The 17175-nt window shown below is 41.8% G+C and overlaps 2 protein-coding genes across 7 annotated transcripts; both read left to right on the forward strand.

Moving 5' to 3' along the window:
• Nucleotides 1-202: 202 nt before the first annotated feature.
• On the forward strand, nt 203-3453 carry LOC139364953 (protein phosphatase 1 regulatory subunit 12B-like). 2 transcript variants are annotated; one of them, XM_071102226.1, is made up of 4 exons: nt 203-1066; nt 1445-1595; nt 1886-2547; nt 2770-3453. In XM_071102226.1, the coding sequence occupies exons 1-3, from the start codon at nt 547-549 to the stop codon at nt 2004-2006; spliced, it is 792 nt and encodes a 263-aa protein (XP_070958327.1). In that variant the 5' UTR covers nt 203-546; the 3' UTR covers nt 2007-2547; nt 2770-3453. The 2 variants fall into 2 exon arrangements, with proteins under 2 accessions (XP_070958327.1, XP_070958328.1); XM_071102227.1 differs by lacking the exon at nt 2770-3453 and having other exon boundaries at nt 218-652; nt 683-1066; nt 1886-2309.
• An 8170-nt stretch (nt 3454-11623) lies between these two features.
• LOC139364936 (mapk-regulated corepressor-interacting protein 1-like) lies at nt 11624-14287 on the forward strand. Of its 5 annotated transcripts, none has more exons than XM_071102186.1 (5): nt 11657-11767; nt 12420-12524; nt 12730-12848; nt 13048-13152; nt 13258-14287. In XM_071102186.1, exons 2-5 carry the CDS (start codon nt 12520-12522, stop codon nt 13320-13322), a joined length of 294 nt encoding a protein of 97 aa, XP_070958287.1. In that variant the 5' UTR covers nt 11657-11767; nt 12420-12519; the 3' UTR covers nt 13323-14287. The 5 variants fall into 5 exon arrangements, with proteins under 5 accessions (XP_070958288.1, XP_070958287.1, XP_070958286.1 ...); XM_071102185.1 differs by having other exon boundaries at nt 11662-11742; XM_071102187.1 differs by lacking the exon at nt 12420-12524 and having other exon boundaries at nt 11624-11742.
• The last annotated feature ends 2888 nt before the right edge of the window (nt 14288-17175 follow it).

A 17175-nucleotide genomic window follows, 5' to 3' on the forward strand; every position in this document is an offset into this window, starting at 1 on the left:
GGCAAGCTCCATAAAGACCCCAATGTGTTTGTGCTATGGGGTTAGGGGTGGAGGCAGTGTCAGTGTCAGGGGTCATAGTGGGAGGAGCCTGGCCTGGCAGAGACCACTCCGTTCCAAGCTAAAGTCACTCGATATGAGGGATGACGGGCACCAAAATAGCCCTCCAGAGTGTATATAGGGACCCTCTCCCACCTGCTCCATCAGACCACCAGCCTGAACAAAGCCAGAGGAAACTGTAGTGACATACAAAAGGACTGGAGAAACAAGACAGGAGGCACGAGGGAGAAATCCAGAGAACCAGAAGGAAAGAAATAAAAAGAGGATTGACTTTGGGAAAGTTTTGGTACTTTGCAGAGAGAGTAGCTGTGCTATTCTGGTTGGAAACTCAAGGATCAGAAGGAAGTGAAAAAAGTCAAGGAGTATAAGCGTGAAAAGGACAAAGGAATTTGTTTCCCCTGGCTGGATTGCAAAGTTTTCTTGGATTTCTCCCACCCCTCCTCCTGGGCTGAGCACATAGGGGGAGGAAGAACCGTGTTGACCGCAGGGATGAAGTATAGCTACCAGCTACCAGTGTCATCGTACACCACGCGATATAGTCAGTACACACCAATGACGTACACACCAACACACTACACCCCCAGCAATTACACACCTACGCATTACACCCCCAGCAATTACACACCGACGCACTACACCCCCACCAATTACACACCGACGCACTACACCCCCACCAAATACACACCCACTTCATATACCCAAACAAAGTACAGCTCAACTCACTACACCCCCACAAGCTACACCCCATCACTTTACACACCTACACACAAAACCAGTTCCAGTTACACCCCTTTGTACAGCAAAGGAACACGCTACAGTGCTGCTACACGTCGCACAGCACCCATACCTGCACAGCAGACTCCTGCACCTCTACCACTGAAGCCAGTCCGGGCTGTACACTTCTCCAATGACATTATCTTCCAGGACCTTGTCCGACATGGTGAGATGGAGCAGATTGGACGCTTTATGAGAGCGAAGAAAGTACGTCTGCATACCCTCTTCCCATCTGGTGAGTGAATCTACAAATACATAAAGACAGAGGAAAAGTGTTGAGAGATTGACAGGAGTTACCACAGCAGGCAATGGCACCTACAACTGTCTGCATGAAAATATAGTCACTAACTACAACAGCTTATTTTTCGGAGTGATATTGTGTTGACAAATATAAAACTACTGAGAAGTTAAAGGGTCTCAAATATTTATTTATATTCTAAACCAGTAAAAGAATAAAGGCTCGAAATAATTGTTTGACAAATGCATAGTTAAAGTTCAGAAAAGTTCTGAAGTTAAAAGCAGGGGTTGAAATGACAGAAAAGCAGTGTAAGGGTATGTACAGTGCAGCTGAGCCTTCTTCTGACTGTGTCCATGTATGGTGCTCTGTGTACAGGTATGGCAGCACTCCATGAGGCCGTACTCACAGGGAACCTGGATTGCGTGAAGCTGCTGGTGAGATATGGAGCTGATGTTCACCAGAGAGATGAGGATGGCTGGACGCCGCTGCACATGGCCTGCAGTGATGGCTTCCCCGAAATCGCCAGGTTGGTGTACAAATGAAACACAAACTCATAAAACGTCCACAGAAATATTTCCCTACAGTACGGAGACCACAAAACACAACATTCAATTGATCTATCATGCAATGTTGCTGCCTCTTTGAGAAATAACTCTTCTGACAAAAGGCAGGTAGTGATTTGCAAACCATACTGACCTCGGTGACCCGATTGAACCAGACATGCAGCATTTCATAGCCAGTGTGAATATAGACAATGAAGACGCCTTGTTTGAATGTGACTTGTGCTGAACAACACTGTATTTTGTCCCTCCTTAGCTACCTGCTCTCTCTTGGTGCCAGTGCATTTGCAGAGAACGAGAACGGGGAGAAGCCAGTGGACCTCATTGACCCAGACTGTAAGGAGCTGGTCAATCTATTTGAGGCAGGCTGTGTGTAACTCACTGGCCACCTACAGAACAGGACCTGAAGGAGCTTGATGTGGACAGATGGATAGTGTACCCTGGTCCTGAGACTAGCTTCTTGGAATGGAAAAGCCCAGCCAGAGAGAAGGAGAAAGACTGGGACAAGGAACCAGGCCACTTTTCCTGCTACAGAGCACTTGTAGACTATTGTTTTCTTAATGCATAATTGTGATTCACAATGCTTTTTGGAGAGGTTTTGTATATCAAGTTGGACAATGCTTTGTAAAGGTTATTATTTTTTGTATCTTTTTCATTCTTTGCTTAAAAGAAGTTGGCTACTTTTTGTTTGGCGCTTTTCCACAAAAACATGCAAACCAGTCTTGTCACTTTAGTTGTCACAAACAGCATCTCAGGCGTTCATAGCACCAGCAGCTTTCAGTTTCCCAGATCATGTAGCACCACATACCAAAAAATATAGTGTGACACACCACAGCAAACAGTTATTTAATCTGTGTAATGAATCAATAGGGTATGTCTTCATTCTGATTACCCAATGAGATCATCCAGCCCAATTCTGTGATCAATCTTATAAAAATCTGACTGTCCATTGCTTGAATTATCCACAAAAATACGCAGCATTGAGGATAGTTCCTGCATATGGGCAGAGACTATTTTCAACTCACTGCTTCCAAAATACAGATAGAGTACAGACTGTATTTGGCATTGTTCTCTGCATTTAGCCTGTGTGTTTATGGCTTGGGAAAAGTTGTGTGTATCCTCTCTGCTGAGCAGAGAGAGGGCGTCAATAACAATTCACATCAAAAATTACATTTCATTTGGTAGGCCAGAGATCATTGGAAAATAGCTACTATGCCATACACGCACTGGTGCTGCTGTATTGGCATTTTTCCTATTATGCTTGGCAGTTGTTATTTTCTGAAATAGTTAACAGTGTTGCTGAAAGAGTAAGTAGTATTCTGCCCATTTCAACTAATCTAATGAATTTCACCAATGAACGTCTTATTTTTTTACAAAATATTTTCATAAATATTGATGAAATTAATTGGTGAGGACGCAACTCTTTTCTATCTCACTGATTGACTCTTGATGGAAAACTCTACGTAACCTATTATAGGTTATGATAAGGATCACCTAGAGGAAAAGGGTAACGAGCTGCTAATTCACATAATTTCATTAAAATAACGTTTTTACGTTTTTTAAACAGTAATTTCATATCAACCTGAGGTTTATGTTTAGGCTTAGTGTGGCGTTCACATGCTGTCAGAGATCTCTGCAGTGTGGAGTTCTGACTTGGAAGTTTCACTTGAACGACCCTCAAGTCGTACGGTGAATCCCAAACCAGGCCCTCGCCCCTACCAACTAACTAATTTGTAGAGCCCTCAATTTTATGTGTTACTGATAAAATTCCGAGGGTGACTTCAAAAGTGGCGAGGGGACCCAATAAGCCAATCGACTTCGGGACACACTTGTGACTTGAATGATGAAATTACACAGGTATATAATAATACAAGCATACAATTTTAATGACAAAATTCCATCATGTTTCTTCCAATGAGAAAACATTTATTTCGTTTAGGGTCAAAGTAGTCAGATGGGGTGGTGTGTTTTGGGAGATAGTGTATAGATGTGCAGGTTTAGATGGTGATGCAATTTAAGATTTTCCCATTCCCTTTTCCCTTTTTTGTTTGTGACCAAAATGTGCAATCTGCACTCTGACCTGCGAAAGGCAGCAATACACAACACAGTGTTTACTCTGCTGGAAAACCACATGAAGACAAAGAAGAAGTTTGAACACGATAATACACCTTTGTCGGAGGACTGGGCGAGCAAGAGGATGGATGGCGAGAGGAAGCGAGGCAGAAAGAAGTGTGCGAGGTGCAAACCTGAACTGACGGTGAAATACAAGCTGAGTACTTTCTCCTTTAGGTTAAGTACAGTAGAGAAAAATGCATGTTACGCACCTGAAGATCCTGAGCAGTCGACAGATAATGATCTTGAAACTGATCCTGACATACAGTGGGGAGAACAAGTATTTGATACACTGACGATTTTGCAGGTTTTCCTACTTACAAAGCATGTAGAGGTCTGTAATTTTTATCATAGATACACTTCAACTGTGAGAGACAGAATCTAAAACAAAAATCCAGAAAATCACATTGTATGATTTTTAAGTAATTAATTTGCATTTTATTGCATGACATAAGTATTTGATACCTCAGAAAAGCAGAACATAATATTTGGTACAGAAACCTTTGTTTGCAATTACAGAGATCATACGTTTCCTGTAGTTCTTGACCAGGTTTGCCCACACTACAGCAGGGATTTTGGCCCACTCCTCCATAAAGACCTTCTCCAGATCCTTCAGGTTTCGGGGCTGTCACTGGGCAATACGGACTTTCAGCTCCCTCCAAAGATTTTCTATTGGGTTCAGGTCTGGAGACTGGCTAGGCCACTCCAGGACCTTGAGATGCTTCTTACAGAGCCACTCCTTAGTTGCCCTGGCTGTGTGTTTCGGGTCATTGTCATGCTGGAAGACCGAGCCACGACCCATCTTCAATGCTCTTACTGAGGGAAGGAGGTTGTTGGCCAAGATCTCGCGATATATGGCCCCATCCATCCTCCCCTCAATACGGTGCAGTCGTCCTGTCCCCTTTGCAGAAAAGCATCCCCAAAGAATGATGTTTCCACCTCCATGCTTCACGGTTGGGATGGTGTTCTTGGGGTTGTACTCATCCTTCTTCTTCCTCCAAACACGGCGAGTGGAGTTTAGACCAAAAAGCTCTATTTTTGTCTCATCAGGCCACATGACCTTCTCCCATTCCTCCTCTGGATCATCCAGATGCTCATTGGCAAACTTCAGATGGGCCTGGATATGCGCTGGCTTGAGCAGGTGGACCTTGCGTGCGCTGCAGGATTTGAATCCATGACGGCATAGTGTGTTTCCATATGTTTGATGCCATTCCATTTTCTCAGTTTTCGACATTATTATGAGCTAGACTCCTATGCCACATGCGCTGCTACTACAGTCTATTATCTATCCTGTTGCCTAGTCACTTTACCCCTACTTATATGTACAGTACATACAGTCGAAGTCGGAAGATTACATACACTTAGGTTGGAGTCATTGAAACTTGTTTTTCAATCACTCCACAAATTTCTTGTTAAACTTCTTATGGCTGCAATCCCGTTAACGGAAGCGATTTGACAACAGCCAGTCAAAGTGTAGGGCGCCATTTTCAAAACATCAAAAATCTCGTAATTAACATTTGTTAATCCCACCACAGTGTCCGATTTCAAATATGCTTTACAGCAAAAGCACCACAAACGATTATGTTAGGTCTCCACATAGCCACAGAAAAACACAGCCATTTTTTTCAGCCAAAGAGAGGAGTTTCAAAAAGCAGAAAATAGAGATAAAATTAATCACTAACCTTTGATGATCTTCATCAGATGACACTCATAGGACTTCATGTTACACAATACATGTATGTTTTGTTTGATAAAGTTCATATTTATATTAAAAAAATCTGAGTTTACATTGGCGCGTTACATTCACTAGTTCCAAAAACATTAGGTGATTTTGCAATGCCACATCATTCAACAGAAATACTCATCATAAATGTAGATGATAATACACGTTATACACATGGAATTATAGATATACCTCTCCTTAATGCAACCGCTGTGTCTGATTTCAAAAAGACTTTACGGAATAAGCCAGCCATGCAATAATCTGAGACGGCGCTCAGAAATATTTGTCACAATAGCCGCCATGTTGACGTCAACATAAACAAGAAATTACATGATAAATATTCCCTTACCTTTGATGATCTACATCAGAAAGCACTCCAGGAATCCCAGGTCCACAATAAATGTTTGTTTTGTTCGAAAATGTCTGTTATTTATGTCCAAATACCTTCTTTTGTTAGCGCGTTTGGTATACATATCCAAACGCTCATTCTGGTCAGCGTTATATCGGACAAAAACTTATATTATTATATTACCGGTCGAAGAAACATTTCAAACTAAGTACAGAATCAATCATTAGGATGTTTTTAACAAAGAGCTTCAATAAAGTTCCAACCTGAGTACTCCTTCTTGTCTTCGTGAGCAATGGAACGCAAGTGACTACCATGAGGAATAAGCATGATCAGAAAATGGCTGATTGCCAGACACCTGACTGATTCTGCTATCATTCACTCCCACAACACCATAGAAGTCTCATTATAATTTATATTGATGGTTGACATCTAGTGGAACCCCTAGGCAGTGCAACATCATTAATATCTCAAGTGGATTTCATTGGGGACTCTGGTGAATACATACAAAGCTCAGATTTCTGACTTCCTGTTTTGATTTCAACTCCGGATTTTGCCTGCCATATGAGTTCTGTTATACTCACAGACATAATTCAAACAGTTTTAGAAACTTTAGAGTGTTTTCTATCCAATACTAATAGTATGCATATATTAGCAACTGAGACTGAGGAGCAGGCCGGTTACTTTAGGCACCTTATTCATCCAAGCTACTCAATACTGCCCCCCAGCCATAAGAAGTTAATTAATTAGCAAACTATAGTTTTGGAAAGTCGTTTAGGACATCTACCGTGTGCATGACATAAGTAATTTTTCCAACAATTGTTTACAGACAGATTATTTCACTTATAATTCACTGTATCACAATTCCAGTGGGTCAGAAGTTTACATACAATAAGTTGACTGTGCCTTTAAACAGCTTGGAAAATTCCAGAAAATCATGTCATGGCTTTAGAAGCTTCTGATAGGCTAATTGACATCATTTGAGTCAATTGGGGGTGTACCTGTGGATGTATTTTAAGGCCTACCTTCAAACTCAGTGCCTCTTAGCTTGACATCATGGGAAAATCAAAAGAAATCAGCTAAGACCTCAGAAAGAAAATTATAGACCTCCACAAGTCTGGATCATCCTTGGGAGCAATTTCCAAATGCCTGAAGGTACCACGTTCATCTGTACAAACAATAGTATGCAAGTATAAACACCATGGGACCACGCAGCTGTCATACCGCTCAGGAAGGAGGCATGTTCTGTCTCCTAGAGATAAATGTACTTTGGTGCGAAAAGTGCAAATCAATCCCAGAACAAAAGCAAAGAACCCTGTGAAGATGCTGGAGGAAACAGTTACAAAAGTATCTATATCCACAGTAAAATGAGTCCTATATCGACATAACCTGAAAGGTTGCTCAGCATTGTTGATGATTTACTTAGAGGAGAGTGAGACCAAATCATGGACGCTGGACAGAGTGGATTTCAGTTGTAACAAAAAGGCAGTTTATTGAGTCAAAATATATCTTGTCCTGCAGTTTTAACGTGCACGGACCTGATTCATATAGCTCAAAATGGAGTTAGCTGAAAAAGGGCTTAGACAAAGGTTACAACAGTTTTTATACATAGAATGATGTAGGTGGAGTCTTGTCGTGGTGGTCTTCTGACTGGTCCCGAAGAGTTGGAGGCGGGCCTGCTCCAGCCAGAGCAGGAGCCCCAATGGTGCACAGCAGAATCTTCTGCTCTGGGCACCCGACCAGTAGAGGGGGGATGAAGTGTGTGTGTTTATGCAATGGAATGTCTGTGTGTCCTGGGGTCGTGAGATAAGAGGAACTGAAACTGGTAGTTTATGGCTGGGGGTAGGGTGCTTCCTGTTCGAACAGGGGTGCGTGCAATGACTTGAGTCAAGAGGATAAGTTTGGCGCTGTATAATATATGAGCTATGTGTATGAATATATGTATATATGACAAATCCCCCTCTTCACATCTTTTAAGACGTGAAAACTATAGCAGAAACGAGAAGGAGGATATAACGAAAACAAGAAGCCCCCTCTATTATGCAGCGAAACTAGGCAATAAGGTGGTGCTTCAAACCTTGTATGGAGTGCATTGTTGGTCTGTAGGTGTAATTCTGCGTTTGGGACGGGAGTGATTGGAGTGAGTGATGTTAGGGACGGTGTCAGGGATAGGGGACTGGGTAAGTGTACGTGATGTGGTAGGGTGTGATAGTTGTTCTATTAACCATGTGAAAGTGCCCCGGGACACCTCAAATATCAGTAGGAATATCACAAACAAAGGCCCAGATATTCCTAGCCTTGCCTAGGGAGAGAGAAATATCCCTATAACTGGGCGAGGTTCCTTTGTCAGGGGAGATGGAGTTTGATACTCCATCACCTGAGTCAGGAGTGTCTTAATTTGGTATGGAATTAGGCTACTCAAATCAGCTCAGACTTCAGTCAGTGTTCTGGAAGGAGTTGGGGCTGGGGTACAGTGTGTAAGGTGGTGCCAAGGTGCGCCTGATTTACCTTTGACCTGGACTGAGTGTGAAGTAACCTCCTTCACTTCGTACGGTCCAGTCCACCTGGGTTCCAGCCACTTTCTCTTGTGGACTTTAACCCTCACCCAGTCTCCAACTTCTCTCTCATCAACTTGTCCTAGATCGAATTCAGATGTTTAAACCATCCTCTGCTACCATTTTTGTTGATGATTTACTTACAGGAGAGTGAGACCAAATCATGGACGCTGGACAGAGTGGATTTCAGTTGTAACAAAAAGGCAGTTTATTGAGTCAAAAGATATCTTGTCCTGCAGTTTTAACGTGCACGGACCTGATTCATATAGCTCAAAATGGAGTTAGCTGAAAAAGGGCTTAAACAAAGGTTACAACAGTTTTTATGCATAGAATGATGTAGGTGGAGTCTTGTCGTGGTGGTCTTCTGACTGGTCCCGAAGAGTTGGAGGCGGGCCTGCTCCAGCCAGAGCAGGAGCCCCAATGGTGCACAGCAGAATCTTCTGCTCTGGGCACCCGACCAGTAGAGGGGGGATGAAGTGTGTGTGTTTATGCAATGGAATGTCTGTGTGTCCTGGGGTCATGAGATAAGAGGAACTGAAACTGGCAGTTTATGGCTGGGGGTAGGGTGCTTCCTGTTCTCACCCCTGGGGTGCGTGCAATGACTTGAGTCAAGCGGATAAGTTTGGCGCTGTATAATATATGAGCTATGTGTATGAATATATGTATATATGACAGCATGGAAGAAGTCACTGCTCCAAAACCGCCACAAAAATGCCAGACTACGGTTTACAACTGCACATAGGGACAAAGATTGTACTTTTTGGAGAAATTTCCTCTGGTCTGATGAAACAAAAATAGAACTGTTTGGCCATAATGACTATCGTTATGTTTGGAGGAAAAAGGGGGTGCTTGCAAACCGAAGAACACCATCCCAACCGTGAAGCACGGGGGTGGCAGCAATCATGTTGTGGGGGTGCTTTGCTGCAGGAGGGCATGATGCACTTTACAAAATAGATGGCATCATGAGGTAGTAAAATTATGTGGATATATATTGAAGCAACATCTCAAGACGTCAGTCGGGAAGTTAAAGCTTGGTCACAAATGGGTCTTCCAAATGGACATTGACCCCAAGCATACTTCCAAAGTTGTGGCAAAATGGCTTAAGGACAACAAAGTCGAGGTATTGGAGTGGCCATCACAAAGCCCTGACCTCAATCCCATAAAAAATGTGTGGGCAGAACTAAAAAAGCGTGCGTGAGCAAGGAGGCCTACAAACCTGACCAGCTCTGTCAGGAGGAATGGGCCATAATTCGCCCAACTTATTGTGGAAAGCTTGTGGAAGGCTACCTGAAACATTTGTTTCAGGTAGTGTCAATGATTAGTTATTGGAGAGACAAGACCAAGATGAGACTCTGGACAAGGCGGATACGGTATATTTGAGGCTTTTAATCAAGCATAGTGATATCTGGCAAACGTGCAGCACGGCTCCTATCGTCCACTCTTAGGGAGCGTTCGGAAAAAGAGGGCGTAACACATATTTGGGCAGTACATTTATACATTGAAATGACGTAGGTAGATTCTAGTAGTCCTGGCTCCTGGTTGGTTGTTCGTAGGTGATAGACAGTCCTCTCCAGCCTGTTGTCAGTATCCCATTGGTTCTTGACAGAGTTCTTTGTCTTTGTAGCCCATCCCAAAGGGTTTTGAGCAGTGTATATTCATGGGTTATCAGTGTGTTTAACAACAGTCAGTGAATGCGTCATTACATGTTTTAATATGTTATTACAACAGTAGCCAAATACTAATTGATGAATGTTAACTTCTGACCCACTGGGAATGTGGTGAAAGACATAAAAGCTTAAATAAATCCTTATCTCTACTATTATTCTATTCTGACATATTATTCTGACATTTCACATTCTTAAAATAAAGTGGTGATCTTAATTGACCTAAGACAGTGAATTCTTACTAGGATTAAATGTATTTGGCTAACACGGAACCCAAACCGGCTGCGCGTGTGCACCATCGTGCATACATTTATTTTATCCCCCTACACCAAACGCGATCACGACATGCAGGTTAAAGAGACAAAAAGTGAGTAAAAAACACCCTAAATATGTTTAGAACCACAAATGAACTGCGATTCTTGTTTTTTTTTACGTCACAATTCCAACCCTCCTTCTTTATCTGGGGTTGGAACTGGCAAAAGTGACCCAAAAGAGACACTCTGGCAGCAGCCAGCGGCATTTTCCTGCATGCGCTCGATTCATTTGCAGTCTGGATGCAGAGGGGTGAACATCTCATGCACTGACTGCAGCTGGGAAAGACTGCTGCACGAGGACTGGGCTGCCTGTGAGTGCTTTGGGACAGGCGCTGCTCGTTGAGAAGAGTAAGAACAATACGTGCTTTCACGTCAGAGTCTCCAATAACACCAGAAAAAGTCACTAGATTTGTCGCTAGTCGCTTTTTTGAAAATGTGTCGCTGAATACTCGCTAAATATAGCGACAACGTCTCTAAATTGGCAACACTGCTTAGAGCCCCACAGTGGAGGTGTCATAATACCCATAAAACCTAGCGTCAAACAGGGAAATGGTGTGGGGCTCTATATTGACATGCTTTTAAAAAAATGTTTACTTGTTATTGTTAACTCTTCATTGTTGGATAAGGACCCATAAGTAAGCAGTTCACTGTTAGTCTACGAAGCATGTGACAAATAATATTTGATTTGAGTAGTAGGCCACTACAGGGTTACATGGCGTCTCATTTTCCTTTTATTGTGAACAAATGTGAAATGTACTTTCCAAACTGTGAAAGGCAGCAATACGCAACCACGTTAATATTGGAGCAATTTCTAAATTCAAACGAACCCCCCTGCAACTAGACATGGACATTTAGATTAAATGCGTTCTTCCAAGTCGGGAACTGAGGAAGCATCATCAAGTTGGTCGAAAATGATCTGTGCTACACTTAACATTACCTACCTAATAACGCATATAAGCCAGCTGGAACAGTAATGGTCTGACTAGGGATTGGTGATATTTTTAATAACTAGGGTGCATTATGATGATTTTGAATTGCTAGGGTGTATTTTTTTAGGGCCTATAAACTCAGGTAATGGTATTTTTAGCCAATGCTTTTTCTAACTTCTTCTCAAGCTGGTCTATGGTCTGTTTTATTTAAACAAGTACCAAAAAGACCCGATCAGAGAGGGTAAATGTTGGGGAGAAGGCATTCATAGAAGCATCACTATGGAATTTAAACATTATTTTGAACCAACAAACCTATTAAGTTTTGTTGACTTCCGTTTTAAATTACTTGCCCAGAAATGATTGGTTGGCCTTGGTAACCGTTTTAGCCGATGGGAGGCCTAGCTCGCTAACGCTAGTTACATCTTGTTGGCTGAATAAAGAAAGCGAAAGGAAGCCGGATCTAAAGACAGGTTTGTAAACATAGTTTACATCTTGGTAATTTTTGGATTATTTCAAGATGGCTATAGCGTTCTAAATTAATATGCCACTGCTGTTGGAAACATTTAATTTGTACTATTGTCTGGATATATTCAGCTAGATAAAGTTAAATGGCTTAGCTAATAATATTAGATGTTGATAACGTGTAGCAAACATTCGCTAGATAGATTATTCGGTACCATAACGTTAGCTTGACAGTTAGCTAACGTTATCCTTTATCTGTCAGCCAGTACTTCAACCGCAAGCTAATTTCTAATCAACAAAAATGTCAATTTAAAATATACGATATTGGGTAACGTTAGTTAGCAAGCTAGGTGCTTTAGATTTTACGAGTCGCTGGTCAATATGAGTTGGCTAGTATAATTTATTGCTAGCTATTGTTAGCTGTCTTAGCTAACGTTAGCTAGCTCGCTTGTGTAACGTTAAGTGTCAGATACAAACATGTAAACATTGAAGCATAACTAACATCAACAAGCAAGCTAATGCCGGTAGTGTGGCATCCAATGTAGCTTTCTGGCTGTGTAGTTAAGTAACTGTATTTTGCAGTCTGTTTTAGCTAGCTAGCTTTCAAATGTCAACATTCCTCAATTGTTTGTGATTGGTGTCTTTATTTAGAATGAATCATGTCACGCCTTGTTTCCACCACTAGCTATCCAACAGAGGATAAAGAAGGTTCATACTCTCTCAACCCCCCCCCCCCAAAAAAAAAAAAATCATTAGAAAGGAGCAAGAGACAGACTACACACAGAATGAGGTTGGAAGAGAGTTGTTTACCTGTTATGGTTGTGTTGTGTGGTAACTGTATATCAAGCTGTATCTTGTAGAATCAGGTATAGTGCATGCATGCCAGAAAAACTTATGTTGTGTTTTCCAGCCTGTCTGTTCTGTGTTTTCATTCTTTCTTGCTGTTTTGCTGTTTGTTTTATTTGTTTTTTATTTGTATATTTGCTGCTTTATAGCTCATCTGCTCCCAGGATGGTGAACAACTACAAGCGGACTTCCAGCCCTCGGTCTCCTACGAACAGTGGGGAGCTCTTCACTCCAGCGCATGAGGAGAATGTGCGTTTCATCCACGACAGTGAGTCTGCCTCAGAAGGCCGATCTCTTACTAAGACTAGCCCTTAACGTCTCTCACCTGAGTAGGCTTATATGTTGGCCATCAACATGATCCAAAGCTCCTTACAGAGCCCCTGTACCACAGCTCAGATGAGCCATTTGGATGGAATGTGGTATGTAAGGAGATGGTTGAAAGCTGGCATGTGTATGCTTCTTTACAGCCTGGCAGTGTGTGCTCAGAGACATCCGGTCACCACAGAGCAGCGAACGCAAAGACCGTGGACCACAGGAGTATGTGGAAAAGAACCCAAATCCCAACTTAAATTGTAAGTGACTTGATGGATCTGAGTATGTTTGTCATTTAAAAAGGATATTTACTAGATTTGTCAAAAAGACAGAGTAGTAATGTTATTTTTGATCCTTTCTTGCAGCTTTCACACCAGTTGACCTGAGTGACCTCAAGAAACACAACACACAGGACTCCAAGAAGTCCTAGTCTTTCTCTTTATAGTCAACAGCTTTTTTTCTGCACCAATTATCCTTGAGAACTTTCTCCTCCTCTGTCAGCCAGCAAGTCAACCTTTTGGCCATTCCTGCCCAGAATTCAGGTCCTCTTTCTACCCACCTGGACTAACAGCTTGCCCATTCAACAGCAGTGGGCTGATGTCCTAACAACCACAACATTTTTGGAGTTCCTTATCCACCCCAGTCCCCCCCCCCCCTCTCTTTCTCTGTCCAGGCTCAATATTTTCTTACCCTACCTCTCATCTGGTTGACGTGGAATGCAAGAAAGCTTGCATTTGATTTCCAGGGATTCTCTCTTCCGGTTCTTGGTTTTACAGCCATGAATTTTTCATTTTCACTCTTTTTTTTTATGTAAATGGGACTGATGCAGAGTTTCAATGAAATATGCTGACATCCTGATGCCGAAGTACAGATGGTGTAAAAATTCTTCATGGGACACTTTAAAGGACTGCAGTCTTAAATATTAAGTTTTCTTTTCAATCTACAAAGGATAACGCTGAATGGCTGACATTCTTTTTTTGGAAGATAGTTGAATTTTAGATATATTGGAATGGAAACCGATTGTGCGGGCGAGTTTTAGAAGCCAAAAATTCTTTAGGATAAATGCCAACATTTTTCATATAAATTCATGCCCCTAAAATGGACTTCAAGTAGACATTGCCACATTGACTTCCCAGCCTTGAAAAAAAAAATGGAATAAAATAATTTTACAGTATTTCACTCTCAATGCATTGGTCATAGATGTTCTGACCTAAATTTACTTTTTGGATGTGTTACCTATATACTCCCCAATGATGTATGTACAAACATCACAGAACCTACAGTAGGATGGTAAATTGTTATCTCATGCTCTTTGTTTTGTTTGTGCATTGTTACTGAAAACAGTGTAATAGGCTACTGAACAGAAATATAATTGCGACATGCAACAATTTCAAAGATTTTACTGAATGCATTTCATATAAGGAAATCAGTCAATTTAAATGTATTCATTAGGCCCTAATCTATGGATTTCACATGACTGGGCAGGAATACAGCCATGGATGGGCCTTGGCGGGCATAAGCCCACCCACTGAGTTTTCCCCCACAAAAGGGCTTTTATTACAGACAGAAATACTCCTCAGCAACCCCTCCACACCCCCCTCATACGATCCCGCAGGTGAAGAAGCCGGATGTTGAGGTCCTGGGCTGACGTGGTTACATGTGGTCTGCGGTTGTGAGGCCGGTTGGACGTACTGCCATATTCTCTAAAACAATGTTCGAGGCACCTTGTGGTAGAGAAATTAACATAAAATTACCTGGCAACAGTGCTGGTGGACATTCCTGCAGTCAGCATGACTATTGCACTCTCCCTCAAAGCTTGAGTCATTTTGTTGTGTGACAAATTAGTGGCCTTTTATTGTCCCTAGCACAAGGCGCACCTGTGTAATGATCATGCTGTTTAATCAGCTTCATGATTCCTGTCAGGTGGATGGATTTTCTTGGCAAAGGAGAAATGCTCACTAACAGGGATGTAAACAAATTTGTGCACAAAATTTGAGAGAAATAAGCTTTTTTGAGCAAATGGAAAACATGGGACCAACACTTTACATGTGTTTATTTTCATTGTATGTATAGTCAGCCATATTTCTTTCTCTGATCTAGTTCCTTCATATCACAGAGGGAATCAAGAAGTGCTCGGTTATGGTCTGAAAGCAGTTATAACAACAGGGCTCAGCCAGTATTCACAAAAGTTAGCAGAGAGAATTACTCCATAATGGTAAACCTATTAGTAGTGCAAGAAGATACATTCATGGCTGCATGATATAATGTAACAAAATGTGATTCTGCGCCCCCAGATATAGGTGTTGATGCATCTGTGTTGACAAAGTTCACATGTGGATACAGTTGGTGTAGGCCATGGTATTAACACAACACATTTATTTACACATTTGTCTCAGGAATCTTATATCAAATAAAATGTTATTGGTCGCGTACACATTTTGCAGATGTTATCGCATGCTGGTAAAATAAAGGTAAAATAAAATTGCAAGTGCAGCTAAGCGCTTATATTTCTAGTTTCAACATTGCAGTATAGCTAACAATACAAACAATCCTAAAAATTAAGAAATATCAGAATGAGCAATGTCAGAGTCTGGGATAAAAATATATATTTATATATACATATATATATTTATAAACTGGGATGTTCGAGCCCTGAATAGTGATTGGTTGACATCCATGGTATATCAGACAGTATACCACGGGTATGACAAAACATTTATTTTTGCTACTCTAATTAAGTTGGTAACCAGTTTATAATAGCAATAAGGTAGCTCAGGGTTATGGCACACCCCCTTGTGCCTTATTGTGTAATATAATGGTGTGTATAGACAGTATGGCTAGTATACTGTATGAACAGGAGTGGTGTGTACAGCGGTAGTTATAGGATGAATACAGTATATACATATGAAGTTGGTAAAACAGTGTGTAAACGTTATTAAAGTGACCAGTGTTCAATGACTATGTACACAGGGCAGCAGTTTTTTATTTTATTTTTATTTCACCTTTATTTAACCAGATAGGCTAGTTAAGAACAAGTTCTCATTTACAACTGCGACCGGGCAGTTGTAAAGCATAGCAGTGTGAACAGACAACAACACAGAGTTACACATGGAATGGAGTAAACAATAAACAAGTCAATAACACAGTAGAAAAAAAAGAGTCTATATACATTGTGTGCAAAAGGCATGAGGAGGTAGGTGAATAATTACAATTTAGCAGATTAACACTGGAGTGATAAATGATCAGATGGTCATGTGCAAGTAGAGATACTGGTGTGCAAAAGAGCAGAAAAGTAAATAAGTAAAAACAGTATGGGGATGAGGTAGGTAAATTGGGTGGGCTATTTACAGATGCACTATGTACAGCTGCAGTGATCGGTTAGCTGCTCAGATAGCAGATGTATAAAGTTGGTGAGTGAAATAAAAGTCTCCAACTTCAGTGATTTTTGCAATTCTTCCAGTCACAGGCAGCAGAGAACTGGAAGGAAAGGCGGCCAAATGAGGTGTTGGCTTTAGGGATGATCAGTGCGATACACCTGCTGGAGCGCGTGCTACGGGTGGGTGTTGCCATCATGAACTGAGATAAGGCGGCGCTTTACCTAGCATGGACTTGTAGATGACCTTGGAGCCAGTGAGTCTGGCGACGAATATGTAGTGAGGGCCAGCCAACTAGAGCATACAGGTCGCAGTGGTGGGTGGTATAAGGTGCTTTAGTAACAAAACGGATGGCACTGTGATAAACTGCATCTAGTTTGTTGAGTAGAGTATTGGAAGCTATTTTGTAGATGACATCGCCGAAGTCGAGGATGGGTAGGATAGTCAGTTCTACTAGGGTAAGTTTGGCGGCGTGAGTGAAGGAGGCTTTGTTGCAAAATAGAAAGCCGACTGTAGATTTGATTTTGGATTGGAGATGTTTGATATGAGTCTGGAAGGAGAGTTTACAGTCTAGCCAGACACCTAGGTACTTAGATGTCCACATATTCTAGGTCGGAACCATCCAGGGTGGTGATGCTACTCGGGCGTGCGGGTGCAGGCAGTGAACGGTTGAAAAGCATGCCTTTGGTTTTACTAGCGTTTAAGAGCAGTCGGAGGGCCACGGAAGGAGTGTTGTATGGCATTGAAGCTCGTTTGGAGGTTAGATCGCAGTGTCCAAGGAAGGGCCAGAAGTATACAGAATGGTGTCGTCTGCGTAGAGGTGGATCAGGGAATCGCCCGCAGCAAGAGCAACATCATTGATATATACAGAGAAAAGAGTCGGCCCGAGAATTGAACCCTGTCTCTAAG

This window comes from Oncorhynchus clarkii, chromosome 13 (genome assembly GCF_045791955.1).
Source record: "Oncorhynchus clarkii lewisi isolate Uvic-CL-2024 chromosome 13, UVic_Ocla_1.0, whole genome shotgun sequence".
Classification (NCBI taxonomy): domain Eukaryota; kingdom Metazoa; phylum Chordata; class Actinopteri; order Salmoniformes; family Salmonidae; genus Oncorhynchus; species Oncorhynchus clarkii.